The sequence below is a fragment of the Panthera leo genome, chromosome E3, assembly GCF_018350215.1.
Source record: "Panthera leo isolate Ple1 chromosome E3, P.leo_Ple1_pat1.1, whole genome shotgun sequence".
Classification (NCBI taxonomy): Eukaryota; Metazoa; Chordata; class Mammalia; order Carnivora; family Felidae; genus Panthera; species Panthera leo.
The window spans coordinates 19,703,314-19,723,556 of NC_056694.1; the positions used below are offsets into that span (position 1 = coordinate 19,703,314).

Genomic DNA, 20,243 nt, shown 5'->3' on the forward strand with positions numbered 1-20,243 from the left:
TCTCAGCCATTCAAGTCTGCTCTCCTAGCACAAAAGCAGCCACGGGGAACGCAGGAGCGAATGGGCGTGGCTGTGTGCCGATAAAACTTTATTTACAAAAGCAGCTGGTGGGCCAGATGCGGACCTCGGGCCCTAGTCTGCAGAGCCCTGGTGTAGGCCAGCGTACCACATTTAGAAGCAGAGCCCGTCTGCCTCGGTAGGTAGGGGAAGGCCTCTGGCAACGTACCCTGCACTCTGGGGTGGGCACACCCCAACACGCCCCCGTGACTGCGTGCCTCGCGTACCCAGCCGCACCCTCAGCGCCGCCTGGAAGAGCACCCCATGTGCCACGGCTGTCCCGGTGACCCAGCCGGAACCACGTACCCCAGCCTCCACGGTCCCCCAAAGAACACCGTGGGCTCCACCGCTAACGTGCCCAAACAAGCGGTCTAGCCAGCGGTTCTCAAAGCGGGGTCCGGGGGGGGTCACGAGGTCAAACTCTTTTCATAATACCAAGAGGCCGTGCGCCATTTTCCACTGTTTCTTTCAAGCGTAAGGTGGAATTTTCCAGACGCTACACAGCGCGCGATCATTGCCCCGACGGCTTAGCGAATGTGGACCCGCGTGCTGTTGTGATCTAGTATCTCTGTTTTAATTACTAACAGGCTAAATAGCAATATTACGAGCCACCGAGACAAGAGCTTTGGTCTAACTTTGAAGCAGACGAACAAACCCCGGGACTCCAAAGTCTAGTCCAACATTCCACCACCCCCACACGCCACGCGCCTCAGTGACAGTGCACTTAGAGCACCGTGACATGCCCACTGAGCCCCAGGGCGCCTCCCTTTTTTTTTTTTTTTTTTTATAACGTTTATCCATGTTGGACAGAGAGACAGAGCGCGACAGAGGGAGACGTAGAGAGAGAGAGGGAGACGCAGAATCCGAAACGGGCTCCAGGCTCCGAGCCGTCAGCACAGAGCCCGACGCGGGGCTCGAACCCACGCACCGCGAGATCATGACCTGAGCTGACCGACCGCGCCACCCAGGCACCCCAGGGCGCCTCACTTCGAACGCCACGCTCAGTCAGCTGCGGGGAACCCCATTCAGCACCCCGCGCTCCAGGGCACCGCCGGGACCAAGTGAACTCCTGGGGTGAACGCTCTGGGCTCAGCCTCCCCCAGATCCCAGCTCCACTCGTGGCTTACTCGGACCCCATGAAGTTCAGCTGGTAGGACAGGCGGAGCTCAGCGCTGCAGTTCGTGGGCACATCCATGTTCCACTGGCAGACGGAGGTGCTGAGGTAGTCGGAGAAGCAGGTGGGCGCACGCAGGACCTTGACGCTCCCTGGGGAGACACAGGAGCGCCGTGTGCGGCCGGAGCCAGACAGCAAGGGGCACGTGCAGCAGCGGGACAAGCAGGAAAGCGGGACAAGCGGGACCGAGGGGCCAACGCCACGCAAGGGAACCACAGTCCCAGGCACGGTTGTGGGCCGGCGTCCGGGGAGCTGGGGGCAGGACGGGGCTCTGCGGCGTCCCGGCTGGCATGGGGGCGATTCCCGATGTCGAAGACTGCCCCCTGCGGCAGGCCTACCTTGCCTCATGGCACCTCCACTGCTTGCCCTTGGCCAGATTAAAGGACGTTTCTAATCTAAGGCATTTCTAGTCTTTTCCATCACCACGGGCGTCTGCTCCAGAGCCGTGTGAGCAGGAGGAGGGCTGCCGTCCATTTGCCCGCTCCCGGACCCCATCCGTTCTGCACCCCTCTCTGGCTCAGGCGGCTGAACGCCATGGTCTTGGCACTCAGGCGCCCCTGTCCTCTGGCTGCCAGTTCGGTTCAGCCAATGTCAAGGGCAGCATGAAAGCCTGGGGTATTTCTTCCCACTGGCCAGTGGCAGAGCTGGGGTGTGAGGCCGGCAGGGCACGTACTAGGTTTGCCAAATCGTTTGAGAGCCCGACAACAGACAGGCAGGTGCCTTCTCGCTCTGATGCCCAGCACCAGCCTCCACAGCGGATACGTTGGCACACGCTCGCCGGATAAAGGACTTAACGTGTCAGGCAGAGTCTTAGATACCTAACAAAGATCTCAAACTCACCTCGTGTCCAAAACTAACGTCCGATTCCCCACCCCCCGCAAATACATGCCCCCGACTCTGTTCTGTGCTGTGTTTTTCTATCACTTTCTAGCGCTCTTTACAATTGACTTATAATTAGGACCCTCTGTCATTGGCCGTCCCCTCCCACTACAATGTAAGCTCCTCAAGGCCCGGAATCTGTGTTCCTTTCGCTGATTATCCTAGGACCCTGGCATCTAAACAGCCAATGAACGTTTGCTGAATGAATGAGTGGATGAATGAATGAGAGGTGATGACTTACCAGAGCCTGCCGCCCACATCAGGATCAGACAGCTCACAGGGAACGTGAGCCCAGAGCAAAGCCGCCCCATTGGGAGATCCTAAGACACCTGCTGAGTGAAAGCGAGCCAGGTTAGTGCCAAGAATGAGCCCTCTGTGTTCACTAGAGCTCACCCTCTCTCTCTCTCTCTATCTACCTATCATCATCATGAAACGGTTGTGTTTCAGATGTACAAAGCCCACAATGCTCGCCCACAAGAGACACTTCGTGAAAAAAATCCCATGACCTGCTAAGTTTAAGCAGCCCCTTGGACTTACGGGAGACCATAATGCACATTTGTGTGTAAAGGCTCTGATAAGTCCTGCAGCAAAGAAACTTATTTTTCTTCATTTAACCCAACACTTGCCAAATTTATTTCCCTACTCAACCTTCATCTGTATGTGTGTGTAGGCTAAACCCCCAATTAAACCCCCAAGAGACTTACAATTCCTTGAAATGTACTTTGGAGATGTTAATCTGTTTAGCCTTACGGGGCAGGTTAAATGAACAGTAGACCCATGCAATGCAGTATTAGGTGGCCACTAAAAAGGATGCTGTTGAATGTGTTAGACTTACACCAATGGCCCCAATTCTTCCCAGTCCTCCTGGATCCATGTAACCTTGCGGTGCCCACCGCCTCCTTCCCCTCCCCCCCTCCCCCTCCCACTGCCCCGGGCAGGGCATTCTCCCCTGGCCTTCGATTTTGGGCTCAACCACGTGACTCGCTCTGGCCGGTAGAATATGAGCAAAAGGGATGCACCGAAGAAGCCTGCTTTTGCACGACCACTGTCTTAAGAACGCACGTGCCAGCCTGCTGGAGGATGTGGACACGTCGCATTCTGCATCGGGGAACAGGCAGCCACCCCCAGTCACGTGAGCGAGATCAGCAGATCGGCAGAACTGTGTAACCGACCCCAGGCCGACCACAGGGGTACAGGTGACAACCTCCAGCGAGGTTGGCCACGCCCAGGTAAGCCGGCTCTCCCGGACCTGAGCTAAGTAAGCCTCTCCTGCTACATGCTCCTGGGGTTTTGTGCTTTATTGCCATTCTCCGTCCAGTCGTTCCCCACCACCTGGACTCCTAACCCCATAGACGACCTCTGTGTTTTGTGTTTCGGATAAATGGGATCGTACACTGCCCCAACTGTGTTAGATGCGTCCCATGTAATACATGACTGGGGAATAGAAGTCAGCAGCACAGACACCCAGAAAGAAAACACAGTTCCAATCCCTCCAAATCACAAGGCCACGTACACGTTCGTATCAACTCTTCCAGATTTGTATCTGTACAAACAGGGAGATAAGTACGAATTTTGTTTCCCCAACTAGCAGCACCCTCTTCCTACTGAAACTTAAATTTTAAGCTTAATATATCATTAAATATCATTCCATACCACTAGAGATTCAAAGCATCCAATCAGTGGGATCTCCCTGTGTGTCACTGGATTTTAGCCTTTAGTGACTACTCTTACTGCTTTGTTGTTCTTTGTTTTGTTTTTTTAAGGTATGATATTGATCTTTTTTCCTATTACAAAAGCCACACGGGATCACCGTAGACAATTCGGAAAAGAGAGACAAGCAAACGTACAACAAGAATGCCTGTAGGGGGCGCCTGGGTGGCTCCGTCAGTGAAGCCCCTGGCTGGCTCTTCACTTCCGCTGGGGTCCAGGTCTCCAGGTCTGTGGGACCGAGCCCCAGGTCGGGCTCTGTGCCGACAGCGCGGGACCCGCTTGGGATTCTCCGTCTCCTCTCTCTGCCCCGCCCCTGCTCACAGGTGCACGCTCTCTCTCTCTCAAAACTAAAGAAACTTAAAACAAAAAGGAACGGCTGTAATTCCGTCACCTGGAAAAACGCCCCTGGAGACATCTGGCATCCAAATCTAGTCCTTTCCACGCGTACCTAGTTTGACAGATCGGGCCGGTACAACGTCTTCTGTTTTGGAGCTTGTGCTTACATCCTGCCCCCCTCCCTCCTCTCCCCGCAATGGCTGTGCAGCGTCTTCCTGAAGTTTGAACACCTGCTCTGTCCCTTACTCGTTATGAACGTTCAGCAAACCGCTTAGCCCCTCCGTGCCTCAGTTTCCCGCCCGGTGAAGTGGCGCTGGGAACGGCCCCCACCCGACCAGGGTGCTGTGGGCACTGAATGGGCTAACACGCGCAGGGTCCTCAAACAGTGACCTGAACACAGCCACGGCCCAAGGAGTCGCTTTCGTGAAGGGAAATGCTCCGCAGTGGGATCTCGCCGGGTCAAGGGGCGTGCGCTTCCCCCCACGGCACTCGCGGCACGTGGCGCCCTCTAAAGCGCGACGTATGGAGGAGGCAGGTTTCCCGGCGATGCTCACAGCATCCGCTCTCCCTGTCCCCGTGTGGGTCTCGACCTCGGCGTCGCATTCAGCCAAGCGGCGGCCAGGCTTCCTCCTGGGGCTTGGGAGCTATGTGCGGTTCAAGGCAGTCCCGCGGTCATCATCGCAGCGTGGGCCTCCTTACCTGCAACGTGCAGATGAGACGGAGCCTAACCTCGCAGCTGTACTGCAGAAACGAAGAGACGCGCGGACCTGAAGCCCTCCGCACGGTGTCTGTGCAGCATGGGGGGGGGAGGGAGGGCTTTATGTCCCTGCCGGAAGCTCCCCAGGGACTCTGTTCCCCTTGCAGGGCCTCCCCAGCGGGGCCCCGCCCCCCTCTCCACCTGGCCCAGCACCTGTGCACGGTGCTCCCGCCACCGGCCACATCCTCGCTCCTTGCTGCTCGTGAAACACACGAAACCCATTCCCGAGTGCACACCTACCCTCTCGCTGTCCTCTTCATTCACCTTCCCCCTCAGTCTGTCTCTGTTTTATTCATTTTATGTATTCGTTTGTTCACAATGAATAAATCACTCCTTAAGGCTCCAGTGTATATTTCGGAGAACGAGGTCATTCATTCTCCTGCAGCCACAATGCAACTGCCCAAATCAGGACATTAACACTGACGCATGACTGTCGGCGGGTCCGCAGACCCTATTTCCGTCTTGCTCGTTGCCTCCACAGAGCTCCTTCTTTTTAAAAATTTTTTTTTCTTAATGTTTTTATTTATTTTTGAGACAGAGAGAGACAGAGCATGAGCAGGGAAGGGGCAGAGAGAGAGGGAGACACAGAATCGGAAGCAGGCTCCGGGCTCCGAGCGGTCAGCACAGAGCCCGACGCGGGGCTCGAACTCGCGGACAGTGAGATCATGACCTGAGCCGAAGTCGGTCGCTCGACCGACTGAGCCACCCAGGTGCCCCTCCACAGAGCTCCTTCTAATGAGTCCAGGATCCGAGCAGGGAAAGTGCATGACGAGCCTGGAATCCTTGTGTCAGAGGGTAAGGACGCGCTCCAAGAATGATGGGCTCCCGTCAAAAAAAAAAAAAAAGACACAGGAGCCAGCTAAACCGCGTCCACCGGCCCACACGGGCACAAGTGAAGCACCCCAATAAAGGTACAGTAACCAACCGTAACCCCTGGAGTTCAATAGGGGTGCGGGAGTCTGTCCCGATTTAGATCTATACGCGGGGCAGAGAGAGCGGCTGTATTTCAGCAGGGGCAGCCTCTAAGCATCTGCCCACAAAATTCGTACTGTCTATTGACTAACGAATCAAAACACTTGTTAACTTTACCGCATCCTATGCTTCATAGACGTGTGTGCGTAAAATCGGAGATGATGTAGAACCCTGGGAGGCCCCACCTTCAACCAAGTGGTCAAAGGTGACATCTCCAGGAACGGGACAAAGCAGGGTCATGAGCTCTCTGAGACTATCCCCTGAGAACATAGCCTTCCTTCTCTGGCGATGCTGCCCCAAGGGCACAAATCACAGGGGAGTGTCAGACAAACCTAACGGAGAAGTCTATAAAAGAACTTGCCTGTGGTTTTCCAAAAAATGCTGGGGGCGGGGGGGCGGGGGGGGGGGGAGACAAAAGGCAAGGAAAGTCCAGAACAGCTGTTCTTTTTCAGTTGCCTGTCATCCTGAGAGCTGTCATTTGTCTTGTTCACTGCCAGGTTCCTGGTGCCTCTACGTTGGTGCCTGGCGTATAACAGCTGCTCAGTTAATGTTTGTGGAATAAAGTCATTTTGGACATGATGTGGGGCCTCTAACGGGCTCAGCGCGGGTCTGGAAACCCTCCCCAGGGGAACCTGGTATCTGTTCCAAGCCCCAACTCGCTTCCCTTCAAGAGTCACAGTGAAGACCAAGGAAGAAGGGGCGGGAGTGGAGCGGTGGACCCGTGACGCTGGGGTCCTCTACGAAGTCCTGGTGACGCTGCCTCTGACAAGTTCACACGGGGCCACAGCCTCCTATGGCAGAGACGGCAAAGGTGTCACTTTCGCCCCGATTTCGAATGAAGAGAAACAGAGAGGGCAAGACGTGCGTACAAGGTCACACAGCAGCCCAGCGTCCGTTTGCACGCCTCCACGGCAGGACGCTCAGCTCCAGGTCAAGGCTGAGCAGAACTGAGACTGGAAACAGTTTCCTTAGATCGAGCCAAAGATTTGTGTAAACACAACCCCTCTTGCGAAGTGCTCACATTGCGCCTGGCACTTAGCTGCGTGCGTTAGGAACATTACCTTATTGAATCTGCCCAAGAGCCCTGCTACATGGGCCGTCACTTCCGTTTTCGACCTGAGGGAACTGAGGCCAAAGAGGTCAAATAGCTTGTCCGTCAGGAACCACAGCTGGCAAGAGGGGAGCGCTAGGGTCAGAAGCCAGTCTACTGGCCTCTGAGCCCGAAGTTCATTCTGGCATTATCAGTGCCTTCACCTTCTCCAAGGACTGCAGAAAGGGCTCAACTGGGCGAATGAAATAAGCCAGGAAGAGCTGGCCCCCCTGCTTGCCAATTTCTTTCTTTCTTTTTAAAATGTTTTAATGTTTATTTGTTTTTGAAGGAAAGAGAGAGCGTGAGCAGGGGAGGGGCAAAGAGAGAGGGAGACACAGAATCTGAAGCAGGCTCCAGGCTCCGAGATGTCAGCACAGACCCGGACGCGGGGCTTGACCTCACAAGCCGCGAGATCACGACCTGAGATAAAGTTGGACGCTTAACCGACTGAGCCACCCAACGCCCCTGTCAATTTCTAACGTAAGCTGCCCAAGCAAAGAACCAGAAACAGCAGAAAAGACTCAGGGCTTTTGATGTCTGCAAATGCCCCACACGCCATAGGTGAAGCAGCACCTTTAAAAAAAAAAAAAAAAGACAAAAAAAAGCCAGTGAAAGTCATATTAACAGAGATATGAAAGCCAGGACAAAGGAGGGGACAGTGCCCAACCACACCTGTGTATCCCTTTGGAAGAAACCCTGCTGATCTGAAGCTTGTCTAGAGGATGATTGATAACTGACACAGAGAGGGCTTAAAAATCCCAGAGGGCCTAGGAAGTTTTTGCCTAAAGGTTCTGCCCCCCTACACCCTATAGGCTCATGATTCACTTAACAAACATACAATATTTCCCACGTGCCAAGTTTCCTTGTGAACACCGCACTTTGATTAATTCATTCAATACTCAACGCAGCCCTATGAAGTAGGTATTATTCTTTCCCCCATTTTTAGATGAGGCAACCAAAGCACAGAAGGAGTAAGTGACTTGTCTGAGGGTACAGAGCCGTGGAGGTCACGAGATCTGAACAGGGGCCATCAGGTTCGGGGGCCTCAGCTCCTAACCACTATCTCTGTCTGGAAGGCACAGTCCTTAATGTTCTGGAGATCACTGATCCGTCTGAATATGTGATGCAAACTCCAAACCCTCCTTCTCGAAAAGTGCACACGTTACATTTTGCATCCCATTTTAGGGGTTCACAGCTCCCCCACAGCCCAGGCTAAGGGCTCCAGGTCAAAGACCCCTCCTCTAGGCAATGAGTGGTTTTTAAGGGTCTTTGAATTAAATTTCTTTTAAGTTTATTTTGAGAGACAGAGACAGGGGGGAGGGGGCAGAGCATGAGTGGAGGAGGGGCAGAGAGAGAAGGAGACACAGAATCCGAAGCAGGCTCCAGGCTCTGAGCTGTCAGCACAGAGCCCGACGCGGGGCTCGAACTCACGGACCACGAGACCATGACCTGAGCCGAAGTCAGACGCGTAACTGACAGCCACCCAGCTGCCCCTTAAGGGTCTTTGAACAGGGTTGTGGCAAGATTTTCCAAAGGGCTAGTCTGGGGCTGAGAGAATGATGGGGCAGGGGCAGGGTGGGCGGCAAGGAATTAGCAGTTACTGCAAACATGAGTCACTTCGTTTCTTCGCCACACTGCAGGCAGAATCATTTTTTTTTTAAGTTTATTTATTTTTGAGAGAGAGAGAGAGAGAGAGAGAGAGTGGGAGAGAGGCAGAGAGAGAGAGAGGGAAACACAGAATCCAAAGCGGGCTTCAGGCTCCGAGCTGTCAACACAGAGCCCGATGCGGGGCTCAAACCCACAAACCATGAGATCATGACCCGAGCCAAAGTCAGACGCTTAACCTGCTGAGCCCCCCTCAGGCGCCCCGGCAGAGTCATTTTAACATCAGAAACCAGGCCATGAACTGTCTGCTCAAGCCCTTCGTTAGCCTCTGGCTCCCAAAGGGTGTCTTCGCCCAGGGACAAGGATGCCTGGAGTTCATGGCCCATCCAAGAGGAGCATCTCTGACTCAGCATTCAACCCAAGCCCGGGAGTGAAAACAGCCAATCCAAAAGGGTGCAGCCTGTGTGATTCCATTTATGTAACATTCTTGAAATGACAAAATTATGGAAATGGAGAACAGATGCACAGGCGGCGGGTAGGAAGGGAGGTCCGTGTGGCTATAAAAGGGCAACACGGGGCTCCTCGAGTCGCGGCTGCTGTGCTGGCGAAACAAACCTGCACACGGGGTGAAACTCCACAGAACCAAACACCCGCAAATGGGTACAAGGAAAACAGGGGTGCTCAGCGGATCCTATCAATGTCAATATCCCGGTTAGGCTATTGTGTTTTGTGAGAAGGCACTCTTGGGCAGCAACGGACTCTGTTATTTCTTACAACTGTGTGTGAGTCTACAATCGTCTTAAAATAAGAAGTGTAAGAAATGCAAAAACCCAAACCAACCAAACAAAACCTTAAGCCCCCTGACGATCTGGCCCGGTACACATCCACCGTTGCCTCCCACCCCGTCCCCGTCCCCCACGAGCCTTTGGTCCCACTGGCCTCCGAGCACCTTGACGCACTCCTAAGCCCTCCTCTCCCTCACAGCCTTTACACCCAGAAACCCTACCCACTGAGGGTGCCCCCCTGTTAACTGCTCATCGCAACACCCTGTTTATTTCTGTCCTACACTTATCAGCATCTCTGTTCGTATCACTGAGGTTACACATGTGAATGTTTATTTCAGAACGTAGCCGGCAAAGACTGAGAGATCTGACTGCAAAAATGTTTTCAACTTCCCCAGTTCAAAATGCACCACTAAAAAAAAAAAAAAAAAAAAAAAAGCAGGACGCCTCGGGGGCTCAGGGCGTTGACTCCTGATTTCAGCTCAGGTCATGATCCCAGGACTGTGGGATCGAGCCCTGTGTTGGGGCTCCGTGCTGAGCGTGGAGCCTGCTTAACATTCTCTCTCTCTCTGCCTCTACCTCTCTCCAGCCTCCCCTCTCTCAGATTTAAAAAAAAAAAAAAAGCAAGCAAAGACTAGACAAAGATAACAATCTACATTGTAGACAGCTAATGACCTTCCTATAAAGAGACCTTACAAATCAGTAAGACAAACATCCCTTTAAGAAAAACAGGCAAAGGTGGGGCGCCTGAGTGGCTCAGTCAGTTAAGTGTCTGACTTCAGCTCAGGTCATGATCTCACGGTTCCTGGGTTTGAGCCCCGCACCGGGCTCTGTCTGTACTGACAGCTCAGAGCCTGGAGCCTGCTTCGGATTCTGTGTCTCCCTCTCTCTCTGCCCCTCCCCTGCTCACGGTCTGTCTCTCCCTGTCTCTCAAAAATGAATAAATGTAAAATATTAAAAAAAAAGAAGAAAAAAAACAGGCAAAGGGCATAAATTATTCACCCAAGAACTATTCCACGTTGGCAAAACATGAAACAGCCCCTCTCATTCTGCTGCTAGTTTGCAATGTTCTGAGTGTAGAGGATCACCCATACCATTTAAATTATTTGTCTATATATGTATTGTTTTTCCCCCCTGCCCCACACACCCCATCAGAAGGCAAGCCCCATGAGGACAGAGCTTTATGGTCATTGTTTTGTCCCCAGGACCTGAATAGTGCCTGACACATACATAGTGTATGCTCAATAAACATCTATTAAATGAGTGGCTAAAAATCAAGAATAACAGATTCTGTAATCTATTTTCAAACACGGGGTGCCGAGCTGTTGCTTATGACGATTGCCGTGCATACACCTCTATAAGGCAGGCTGCCATTGAAACCCCCATTTTACACAGGAGGAGACAGAGGCACAGAGAAGTTACACAGCTAGGATTTGAACCCAGGCAGCCTCACTCCAGAAGCCACGTGCCTGACCACTTGTTTTTGCCGCCTCGTGAAATGCCATCCCTGGCCCCCTGGGAATGCGGTGTTATGGCCAAAACTGAGGCCTAGAGACGGGCAAGTGACAAAACCAAGGTCAGGGAGGTAGGAAGCAGCACTTAGTGAAAGCCTGAGCCAGGAAGAGGTCAGAAGTGCTCTGAGTGGGAAAACCCTCCTGCTGGCAGTGAAATACACTTAACTCACTCTTTCTGTTGGGGAGGAGGGGAGTGGAGAGTCTTGAAATGTCAAGGCCGGTGGCAGTCAGGCAGTGACCGGGCAGGCTCTTCCTGAGCCCAAAAGGGTTGCAAGGCCGCCCACACGGGCTCCTCTTTCCTCTCTTGACCGCAAACCGGCTCGAAGTGGGGCTGGACGGGCAGACAGGATGCAGCCAGTCCCATGAGGAGCGAGCGCATGTGAAGAGGAAGCCGATGACAGCAGGGGCTGACGGTGGCCTCCCTGGGGGGAGCCACCAGCCCCTGAAACTCCACAGTCTTAAGCCAGCCTGGAGCTTCCTCTGGCCTCCGGGACAGCTAGGCCAGTCTGGCGGGGAGCCAGGGGCACACTTCTCCTCCCAGCGGTCGCCTTCCCAGAAGCACTGCCCGGCAGAGGTTCCCGGAACCGGCAGCCGCGTCAGCAGCCCCGCCTGGCCGGCAAGGCGGGCCAGGCCAGGGCCCCAAGACCGAAAGCGGAGTGAGGAGTGACGGCAGGCTGCCTCTACTACTGCTGGAGGCAAGAACCGGCCACCTTGGCCAACAGAGCCCAGCGGGCTCCCCGTGCACCTACTGTGTGCTCCCAGCCTTTGCCCGCGTGTATTCTCGCGGCGGGTGTTACTAAGCACCTACTACGTGCCGGCGACCGCAGACGTGGGAGAAGCCACTCATGCATTCGCTCATTCACTTCCTCCCTCTGACAAGTACTTGAGAAGATAAGTCACTGGAGGTTTTTGAGCAGAGACGTGACATTATGAGACGTTTTAAGCCATCTCTCCGCTTATGTGGTCTACAGGGCCCACGGGGTGAAGGGCAGAAGCAGGTACCGGTGAGGAGCCTCCTGCGCTGGTCCAGGCAGCAGGTGCCGGGAAGGGGTCTGTAAGAGCAGGCTGGATTCCAGATCTGTCGAGGGCACAGCCAGCAGCATTTGCTGACCGCACAGACTTTGCCAAGAGAAGAGAGCCATCAAAAAGGCTAGATCTGGTCTTGTCAGGATGCCACGCAGTGTGGGAGGGACCCATGCGGGAAGCAGGCCTGCAGAGAGGCTGTGGGAACAGCATTAGGAAAGGATGACGAGGCTGTCGGCAGGCAGCCGTCAGGGAGGATCCACGCTGGTCCTCGAGGGTCAAGTGTCCCTAGAGGGACTCCCCAGGGGAGGGCAGGGGTGCCGTGTGCAGAGGGAGGAAGACCTTCCCACGCACGGGAGGCGCCGTGGACTCCGTGAGGGCAGGCCACGTCGCGTCCTCTGTAAGCAGAAGGCCAAGCCCGGCGGCCGGTGCAGGGTACCTCCTCAACAAGCAACCCTGCGTCTTCCACCTTGTTCTTATTTCTACACTTACACGGTGCTCCCCCAGTGCCAGCCGCTGTTCTAGATGCTCTAAGTCCTCACTGTGAGGGGGCGACAATAATTAAGCCCATTTTTGATCCTGAGGAGTCTCGGGAGAAGGCAAGAGACGGGGGAAGTGACGAGTGAAGGATGAGTGAATAGCCAGGGAGGATGGAGGGCATGGCCCATCCCCCACCCCGCAAGATAGGCCGTGGGCTGCAGGGACGGACAGAAGGAGAGGTCAGTGGGGCCAGAAGACAACACTGCCAACCAGGCACAGTGCGTGGTTCAGACCCCGTCCATCCCCAGTGCAACGGGGAGCCACTGAAGGCTGTCAGGCAGGGCAGGAGCAGGTGCACCTGCCAGAAAGTCCACTGCACCTTAGGTGTGGAGAAGGGCTGTAGGTTCGAGGCCGAGGTGGCCAGGCTGAGGGGCGTGCTGGGTGCTGCTGGAGACGAGGGGCAGACTCAGCCCTGCACGGGAGGTAAGGGTGGTGAACTTGCCGATGGCTGGCAGTGGGTGCCAGGAAGATCACGCGCCCCCCATGCCGGGGACACGGGGAGTCGAAGCAGGTGGTGGGGAGTGGGCATCCAGTCCGGGAGGCAATATATTCTTTTTTTTTTTTAATTTTTTTTAATGTTTATTTTTGAGACAGAGAAAGGCAGAGCATGAACGGGGGAGGGGCAGAGAGAGAGGGAGACACAGAATCCGAAGCAGGCTCCAGGCTCCGAGCTGTCAGCACAGAGCCCGATGCGGGGCTCGAACTCACAAGGAGTGAGATCATGACCTGAGCTGAAGTCAGACGCTACACGGACCGAGCCCCCCAGGCGCCCCACGGAGGCAATACATTCTACTGGCCTGGAGCTCAGAAGGTAGGCTTGGGCTGGAGACAGGCCTGAAGGTCATTAGCTGTGTCGGAACCCACGGGGTTGCGCAGAGTTAGGGAGGGCCTTGTCTGAGGGGGACAGGAGAGGGTTGGAGACCGTGGACCTCCTTCACAGGACATGGCGGGGCCAGACCCGCTGGAGGGGGCACCATCTTGGGGACAGGCTGGCCACTTTATGGCAGTGGGGACACTCGTGCTGGCTGTCCCAAGCTGCCAGTGGGAACCCAGGGGAGGCTGGACCTCAGAAGGTCCTGGAGGCCCCAGGGAGGAGGCTGAGCCTACGGGCCCCGTGTCCAGACGCCGCAGAGTCAGGAACGGCAGCTGACCCCCGTCACTTGCAAGGCCATTTCTGTGTTTAGCACTTATCCCTTGAGGCTCACCACATGCACACACGTCCTGTACCTCGGTCCCAGCTCCCACGAGACCCGAGGCTGTGTCCACCCTGTTCACGGCTGGCACCCCAGAGCCATATGCCGCTCGGCACACAGCAGAGGGGCCACGGGTATGTGCTCAGTGCAGGAGGGCCTGGACGGCCATCCCTCACGAAAGCAGGGACACAGCTCCACAGCTGGAATTTTCCACCTCTCACAGCTAGATAAACACTGACCAATTCTGGCTCCGAATTTCCTTAAATACCTTAATGCAGGCACCGATCTTGGCCACCCCCGGGGGAAGTGACTGCAGAATGCTGGTAATTGGGGCATTACCATGATTATGACATCTGGCCCCAAGATGCTGATTAGATTTTGCTGGTCTTAGGGACAGTCACGGCTCCCAGTGGGCCTGCTTCCCGAGGTCCGCAGAAGTCACCATGATTGCCCCTGTGTGTCCCCAGTTCCCCCAGCCATTAGAGACCATGCCCTGGGCCCTTCTGCCCAGGGGTTCCACCCCACCCCCCAAACTGACCGGCCACAGCCTTGGTCAGAGCAGACTGTCGTGCACTTACAAGTTAACCAACTCATTTAACCCTAACAGCAACCCGAGGAACAGGGCAGGTGCGGTTAGTACCCTCCCCACGGCAGACACGGGGGAAACTGACACCCAGAGGCCCAGGAACCTGCCTAAGAACCGCAGAGAGAGAGGGAAGCCGAGGCTCAGAGGCGTTCAGGGATCATCCAAGGTGACCAGGCAGGAAGTGAGTGAGCTGGAACTTGGCTTCTGTCCGTTTGCCCAGCCCTCCTCTGTGAACTTGTCTCAACAGTGACCAGGACTTTGCCCCCTGGGCAAACCCACAGCCGGTAGGTAGCATGTCAGCACAGGCAAGATCTCCCTGTTCACTTTCTGCCTGCAGACAGGTGCTGGGGGCAGAGGTCTCTCCCTGGAGCGCATCCTGCTGTCCACCCTGCCCTGCGCCAATGTTATCCCTGGCACGGTGAGGGACACACGGACGCGTGGGGCCGCCCACGTGGGCAGCGACCTCAGAGCATCTGACACACAGAAGCCTAACTCTGGGCCTAAGTGTGCAGGCCCTGCCCTGCCCGGCTGACAGGCCTAGGCAAGCCAGGGGCCCTCTCAGAGCATCAGTCTCCTCGTCTGTGATGTGAGGACAGAACCACTTGCCTCGCCGGTCGCACAAGGGGACGCAGAGACCACAGCGGGGTGGAAGAGGCACTAGGGACAGCGTTGATGGAGCAGGTGGCAAAAGCCCATCTTCAAGCACCAAGGAAACGCTCCGAGACCCTGAGTAGCGACAGCGGCCATGACAACCGTGGTCAGGTCTCACGGGCGCGAACTGAATGGAGGAAGCCGGGTTCCAAAGGGCAAAACTGATTCCATTTACATCAAGTTCCAGAGGAGACACCCCTTGATCCTGGGGGTCAGAAGTCAGGGAAGTGTCTTTGGCGGGGCAGGCAGGAGGGGACCTTCTGGGGGGCTGGTCAAGCTGGGTTACACACACTGCTTTGGGAAAATGCACGAAGCTGTGCACCGGCCTGCACGTAAGCTCACTAAGGAGGAAAAGGGAGAGAGATGGGTGAACGGGTGTGCGATCCGGGCTGAGGGGGCATGGCCACAAACGTCTCAGCCCACCCGTGCTCAGGCCCACGAGGGTCCCCAAAGACCCCGCAGTCCACTCCCCAGCCTTTACAGGGGCCCCCGACTTCAGCCTACCTGCTTCTTCACTCACTGTCTCGGCGGGGGGGTCGCACAGCTCACTGCCACCTGCCCCAGATGACCCAGGTGTCTACGGGATCACAGACCCGACACCTCAATGGCAGAGAAGGGACAAGCCGCAGCGGGCGGGCACAGGCCCAGCCCTAAAGGGCAGCCATCACTCTGTGTCAGCCGCTTTTTGCCACATCAGCGAAGGCCTGGGCATTGCTAGGTCTCCTGATTTTTCAAAAGAAGCTAGAAATCCAGATTTCTATGCATATTTTCCTGATTTTTAAACGTCGGAAAAGAGTTCCATTTTCAAAAACCACACCACACATCTGTGGTCTCCCTTTGGCTTCTGATGACCAGCTGGTGTCATCTGGGGTGGGTGGATGTCCTGAGACACCACCCCCCCCCAGCCTCCTGGTGCACCGGCCCCACCCCCACCCCTAAAGGTGTTAAGGCTGATACCTTTCCCTCCCTTCTGTCCCTAGTTCCTCTTATTCATTATGGGATGTGGTTGTTATGGTGACAAGGAAGGGGTGGGGCTGGAGACCCAGCTTTGCCTGCTCTTTGGTGTCAAGGATCTTCCAAATTCTGCAAGCCCCCTGCCTTCCTCCTTCGTCGGGGAGGACGAGGAGCCCAAGAGCGGTCCTTACCAACCTTGCGCCCTCCCAGCGCTGCCCTCCACCCGTCCCCAAATGTGCCCCAGACTCCCCTCTCAGTGCCCACCTCCTAAGCCACCCCCTTGGGACACTGCTACTCAAACCCCGCTCCTTCCTCAGCCCTTCCCTGCCTGTCCCTCTGTCCCATGAGCAGTGAGCTGCACCTTCTTCCAGACCAGAAGCCCCTCCAGGCCAGAGACTGTGTCTTACTCGTGTATCTGTGAACAGCCCAGGAAGCCAACCAGGGGCGGCCACCGTGAAGTCGGCCTTCACCCTCAGGGCTCCGGCACAGTCCTCCCTCCCCCTCCCTCCTTCTCCGTCCCTCCCTCTTCTCACCGTCTGGAAAGCCAGCCCATATTCACACCCAGTGACTAACTTGTAGGGATGTAGGCAGCTCCTTTTCTATTCTCCACTCTCATTATTTTTCCAGAAACCCGAGAGGAGAGGCCAAGTGAGTCATGTCCCCATTTTACAGATGAGGAAATTTAAGGCCCAAACAGGCAAAAGGACTTGCCCCAAATTATGCAGCAAGTGGGTTACAGAGCTGAGTCTGAGAGGTATATGTGTGTATATATACACACACATATATATATAATTATTTTTAATTTATGTGGCTACAAGACTGTAGTCAAAGAAAATTCCTAGAAAAGTCCTTCAACTTTAGTGTTGAAGAAAAGAAGACAGAGAATTGGTCAAGAGACCAATGCGCATAAAGATAAGAGGTACGGGAATGAAGGAACACTGAATAAAATAAATTCAAGACAGCAAAGTATTAAAAGAGAGAAAGGTGGCTCTTTTATACTGATAAAAGGAGCAATTCACCAGAAGGAATAAATATCATGAACCCTTCTTCGATTCATGTTTTGTTTTTATATGCACCTAACAGCACAGCTTTGAAAATAAAGCAAAAAAAAAAAAACAAACAAGAAAAGGTCAAGGTGAAATGAATAGATCCTTTATCAGAGCGGGAGATAAGTCAGATAGAGAAAAACACATAAAAATATAGAAAACATGAATGATGTAATTAGCAAAATTGATCTAAGAGCTCTATTTCTGAAACGTTACACCCACCTTGGGGGAGCCTGGGTGGCTCAGTCGGTTGAGCCTCAGGCTCTGGATTTCAGCTCAGGTCATGATCTCACGGTTTGTGAGTTCAAGCCCCACATCGGCCTCTCTGTTGTCACTGCGGAGACTGCTTCAGATCTTTGGTCCCTCTCTCTCTCTCTCTCTCTCTCTCTCTGCCCCTCCCCCACTTGCACTCTCTCTCTTTCAAAAATAAACAAACATTAAAAACAAAACAAAAACCTCCACACCCACCAGAAAATATACATCCTTTCAAACACAAGTGGAAGATACAAAAGAAACTAACCAGAGAATCTTACAAAGATCTTCACAAATTCTCCATCACTGATATCATACAGGCCATAAATACTGACCACAATGCAACAAATTGAGACTCCAAGCATACAAGGATAACTTCAAAAAAAAAAAAAAAATCCATTCATCTTTAAAAACGTTTGAAGTGCGTAACACTTTTAATCAAAAGGGAAACTAAATTATTTTTGCATTGTGTCACAAGACCTGTGGAATGAAGCCAAAGGAGTACTCAAAGAAAAAAAAATTACAGCCTCTTAGCCTGAAGTAGATTTACTAGAAAACAAGAAAGCCTAAAAACAACTGCCAGCCTCAAATAAGGAGTCTCATGACAGAATATACTTTGACAGACAGCAGCTCGTGCAGAAGAGAGATCTGGAGGTTTTAGCTGGCAAGCCCAATGTACGCCCCAAGCGGGATGTGGTCACTATAAAGTATGATTGCAGGTTGTATCAACAAAGATATGGGTCCAAATCCAAGGAGGTGACAGTCTTCCTCCTCTGTGACTGGGCAGACACTGGGGGAAGCAATGGGTTTTATGTGAGACTTTGACGAATCTGTTCATGTCTAAAGCCAAGCTGAATTCTCTACAATTCCTTGAGTCAGGAAGAGTGGTTGAAAGGACTATACCTGTGTAGTCTGAATAAGAGAAATATTGGGCTCAGGTTGGGGGGAGCTGGTTACTACTTCCAAGGGGGGCAGAACCAGAGTCGGAAAGTGAATGTTACCGGAAAGTGAGTTTGGCTAAATCTCAGGAAAGATTTTCTCCCAGTTAGAGCTGTCCAGCTTTGAGGATCTGCCTTCCAGAAGGCCCGTGCTCTATGGCCAGGGGCAAGATCGTCAAGAGGCTATGGCTCCAGGAGCCTGGAGGACTGCCCGTCCAGAGATCTAGTGTCTCCCCTCTCCAGAGAGATTCCGTTTCCTCTTTTCAAAAGGCAGAACGCTTTCCTGGCTCCTTCAGGAAAACCTCAGGGCCTCCCCAGTTCCCCAAAATGGCTCTGGGTGACTGTGCTCCCCTCATTTCTGACCGTGAAACGTAGTTCTCTACTCCTTGGGCTGTATGGCTCAGAACAGCGGTTAAATGCATAGGCTCCCAGGTCAGCAGCCGTGGGTTTGAATCCAGACTCTGCCCCCTTGGAGCTGTGCCACCCACATCGGCCACTTACCCAGAGCCTCAGTTTCCTCCTCGGGGAAACGGGGAGGCGCCCACTCATCTACCCGTGTTCACCCAGCGCAGTGCCTGATCCTCACTGTATGCTCTGTGCTGTGGTGGATGTCACGGTCACGGTCACAGGCCGGGAACGTGCTCATTGGCAGAATGATCTGTAAAACGGTCTGTATGATGATGGAATCACCCGTAACACCAATCCGGGCCTGACCACATCCAGGTGTTTTTTTGTTGTTTTTTTTTTTAATTTTTAACGTTTATTTATTTTTGAGACAGAGAGAGACAGAGCATGAACGGGGGAGGAGCAGAGAGAGAGGGAGACACAGAATCAGAAACAGGCTCCAGGCTCTGAGCCATCAGCACAGAGCCCGACGCGGGGCTGGAACTCACGGACCGCGAGATCGTGACCTGAGCCGAAGTCGGACGCTCAACCGACTGAGCCACCCAGGCGCCCCCACATCCAGGTGTTTAAACACCGTGGTAAAGACTGGAGATGCTGGAGCTGCTGGGTTCACGGCCCCGCGCTGCCACCCGCGTGACCCCGGACAAGTTACTCAACTATTCTTCATCGGCAGAGTCTAGATAAGAGCAGTTCCTACTTGGGAAGGTTACTTTACAAGGTGAATGAGACACTGCAGGGATCTGGTTCCCGTTTTCCTCCCTGACCTACGCTCCTACCCCTCGGTGTCTGGCTCACTTCCATACCACCACATCAGCTTCCTTGTGGGTCAGATGCACCAAGCCTGTTCCCACCTCAGGGCCTTTGCACCTGCTGTTCCCGCTGCTGGAATCACTCTCCGGATGTCCATGTGCCTTTTTACCTCAGGTCTCACCTCAAAAGTCACCTCCCCCGCTAGACTGTCAGCTCTAAGAGGGCTCTCGTTTCTGTGTCATTCACCGCTGTGTCCCCAGTCCCTAACACGTCTGCTGAGCGAGTGGAAGCCTGGTGCTGACCCTCAAGACGTGTGTGTACCTGTTACTTTCAGGTGTGTGGTTAGTCCCTTCAACCCGCTGCTCAGAACTACAGTCCTTCCGCTAATATTAGGAAGGGTTCCACCAAACCCAGGAAGCCACGCTCTCTTCCCCTCACACGGACCCACTTCCTTCCTCTGTCCCTGGAGGAGGGAGGAGGGTGGAGGGAGGACTCAGATGCCCGCCCCGCTGCTGATCCTCTCCAGCCGGCTGGCACCCGGGCCTGCTTGAGACAAGTCCCAGAGTCTCTAAAGCAAACTCGGAAATGCCACGCGGGCCCCCGTGGGTGAGAATGAGTCAGTCAGAGCCAAACCCGAAATCTCAGACTCACGGTCACATCTTGGAAAGGCAAGGACATGCGAGTTTAGACAGAACTGTGCGCCCAGAGCCAGGGACAAGCAGCGGGCCAGGAGGCGGGGTTGGTGGGGTGGATGAGACCTTCCCTGCGGGCTCCCTCCCCGCCCCTGGCCCATTCTTCCCCGGGGCCTCTGCCCCACATCGTCCTAAATGTGGCTCCTCGGGAGAGGCTCCCGCAAAGTCCACCCTCACCCGGCTTTCGTTTTCCTCCCCAGTCCTGACGGGGTCCTGAAGGTCCCTGTCCTCTTGTGTGAAATCCCCGGGGACCAGGCATGTCTCAGAAGTCACAGTAACTCAGATTATAGACAGGTTATTGAGGATGAAATCCCACCAGGCGTAACCACCCACCCTG

General features: G+C 54.3%; 1 protein-coding gene across 5 annotated transcripts in view; it reads right to left on the reverse strand.

Annotated features, from left to right (window-relative positions):
* IL4R (interleukin 4 receptor) overlaps positions 1-20,243 on the reverse strand; it is a 41,268-nt gene that overhangs the window by 17,497 nt on the left and 3,528 nt on the right. Inside the window, exons 1-3 of one of the 5 annotated variants that reach the window (XM_042921211.1) lie at positions 11,047-13,047; positions 2,352-2,439; positions 1,185-1,323 (exon numbers count right to left, since the gene is read on the reverse strand). In XM_042921211.1, coding sequence (XP_042777145.1) covers positions 1,185-1,323; positions 2,352-2,421 — 209 coding nt within the window. In that variant the 5' untranslated portion in view covers positions 2,422-2,439; positions 11,047-13,047. Of the gene's footprint in view, positions 1-1,184; positions 1,324-2,351; positions 2,443-3,957; positions 4,113-11,046; positions 13,048-20,243 lie in introns of those variants that run through there. The other 4 variants (XM_042921212.1, XM_042921213.1, XM_042921209.1 and 1 more) reach the window with 4 other exon arrangements.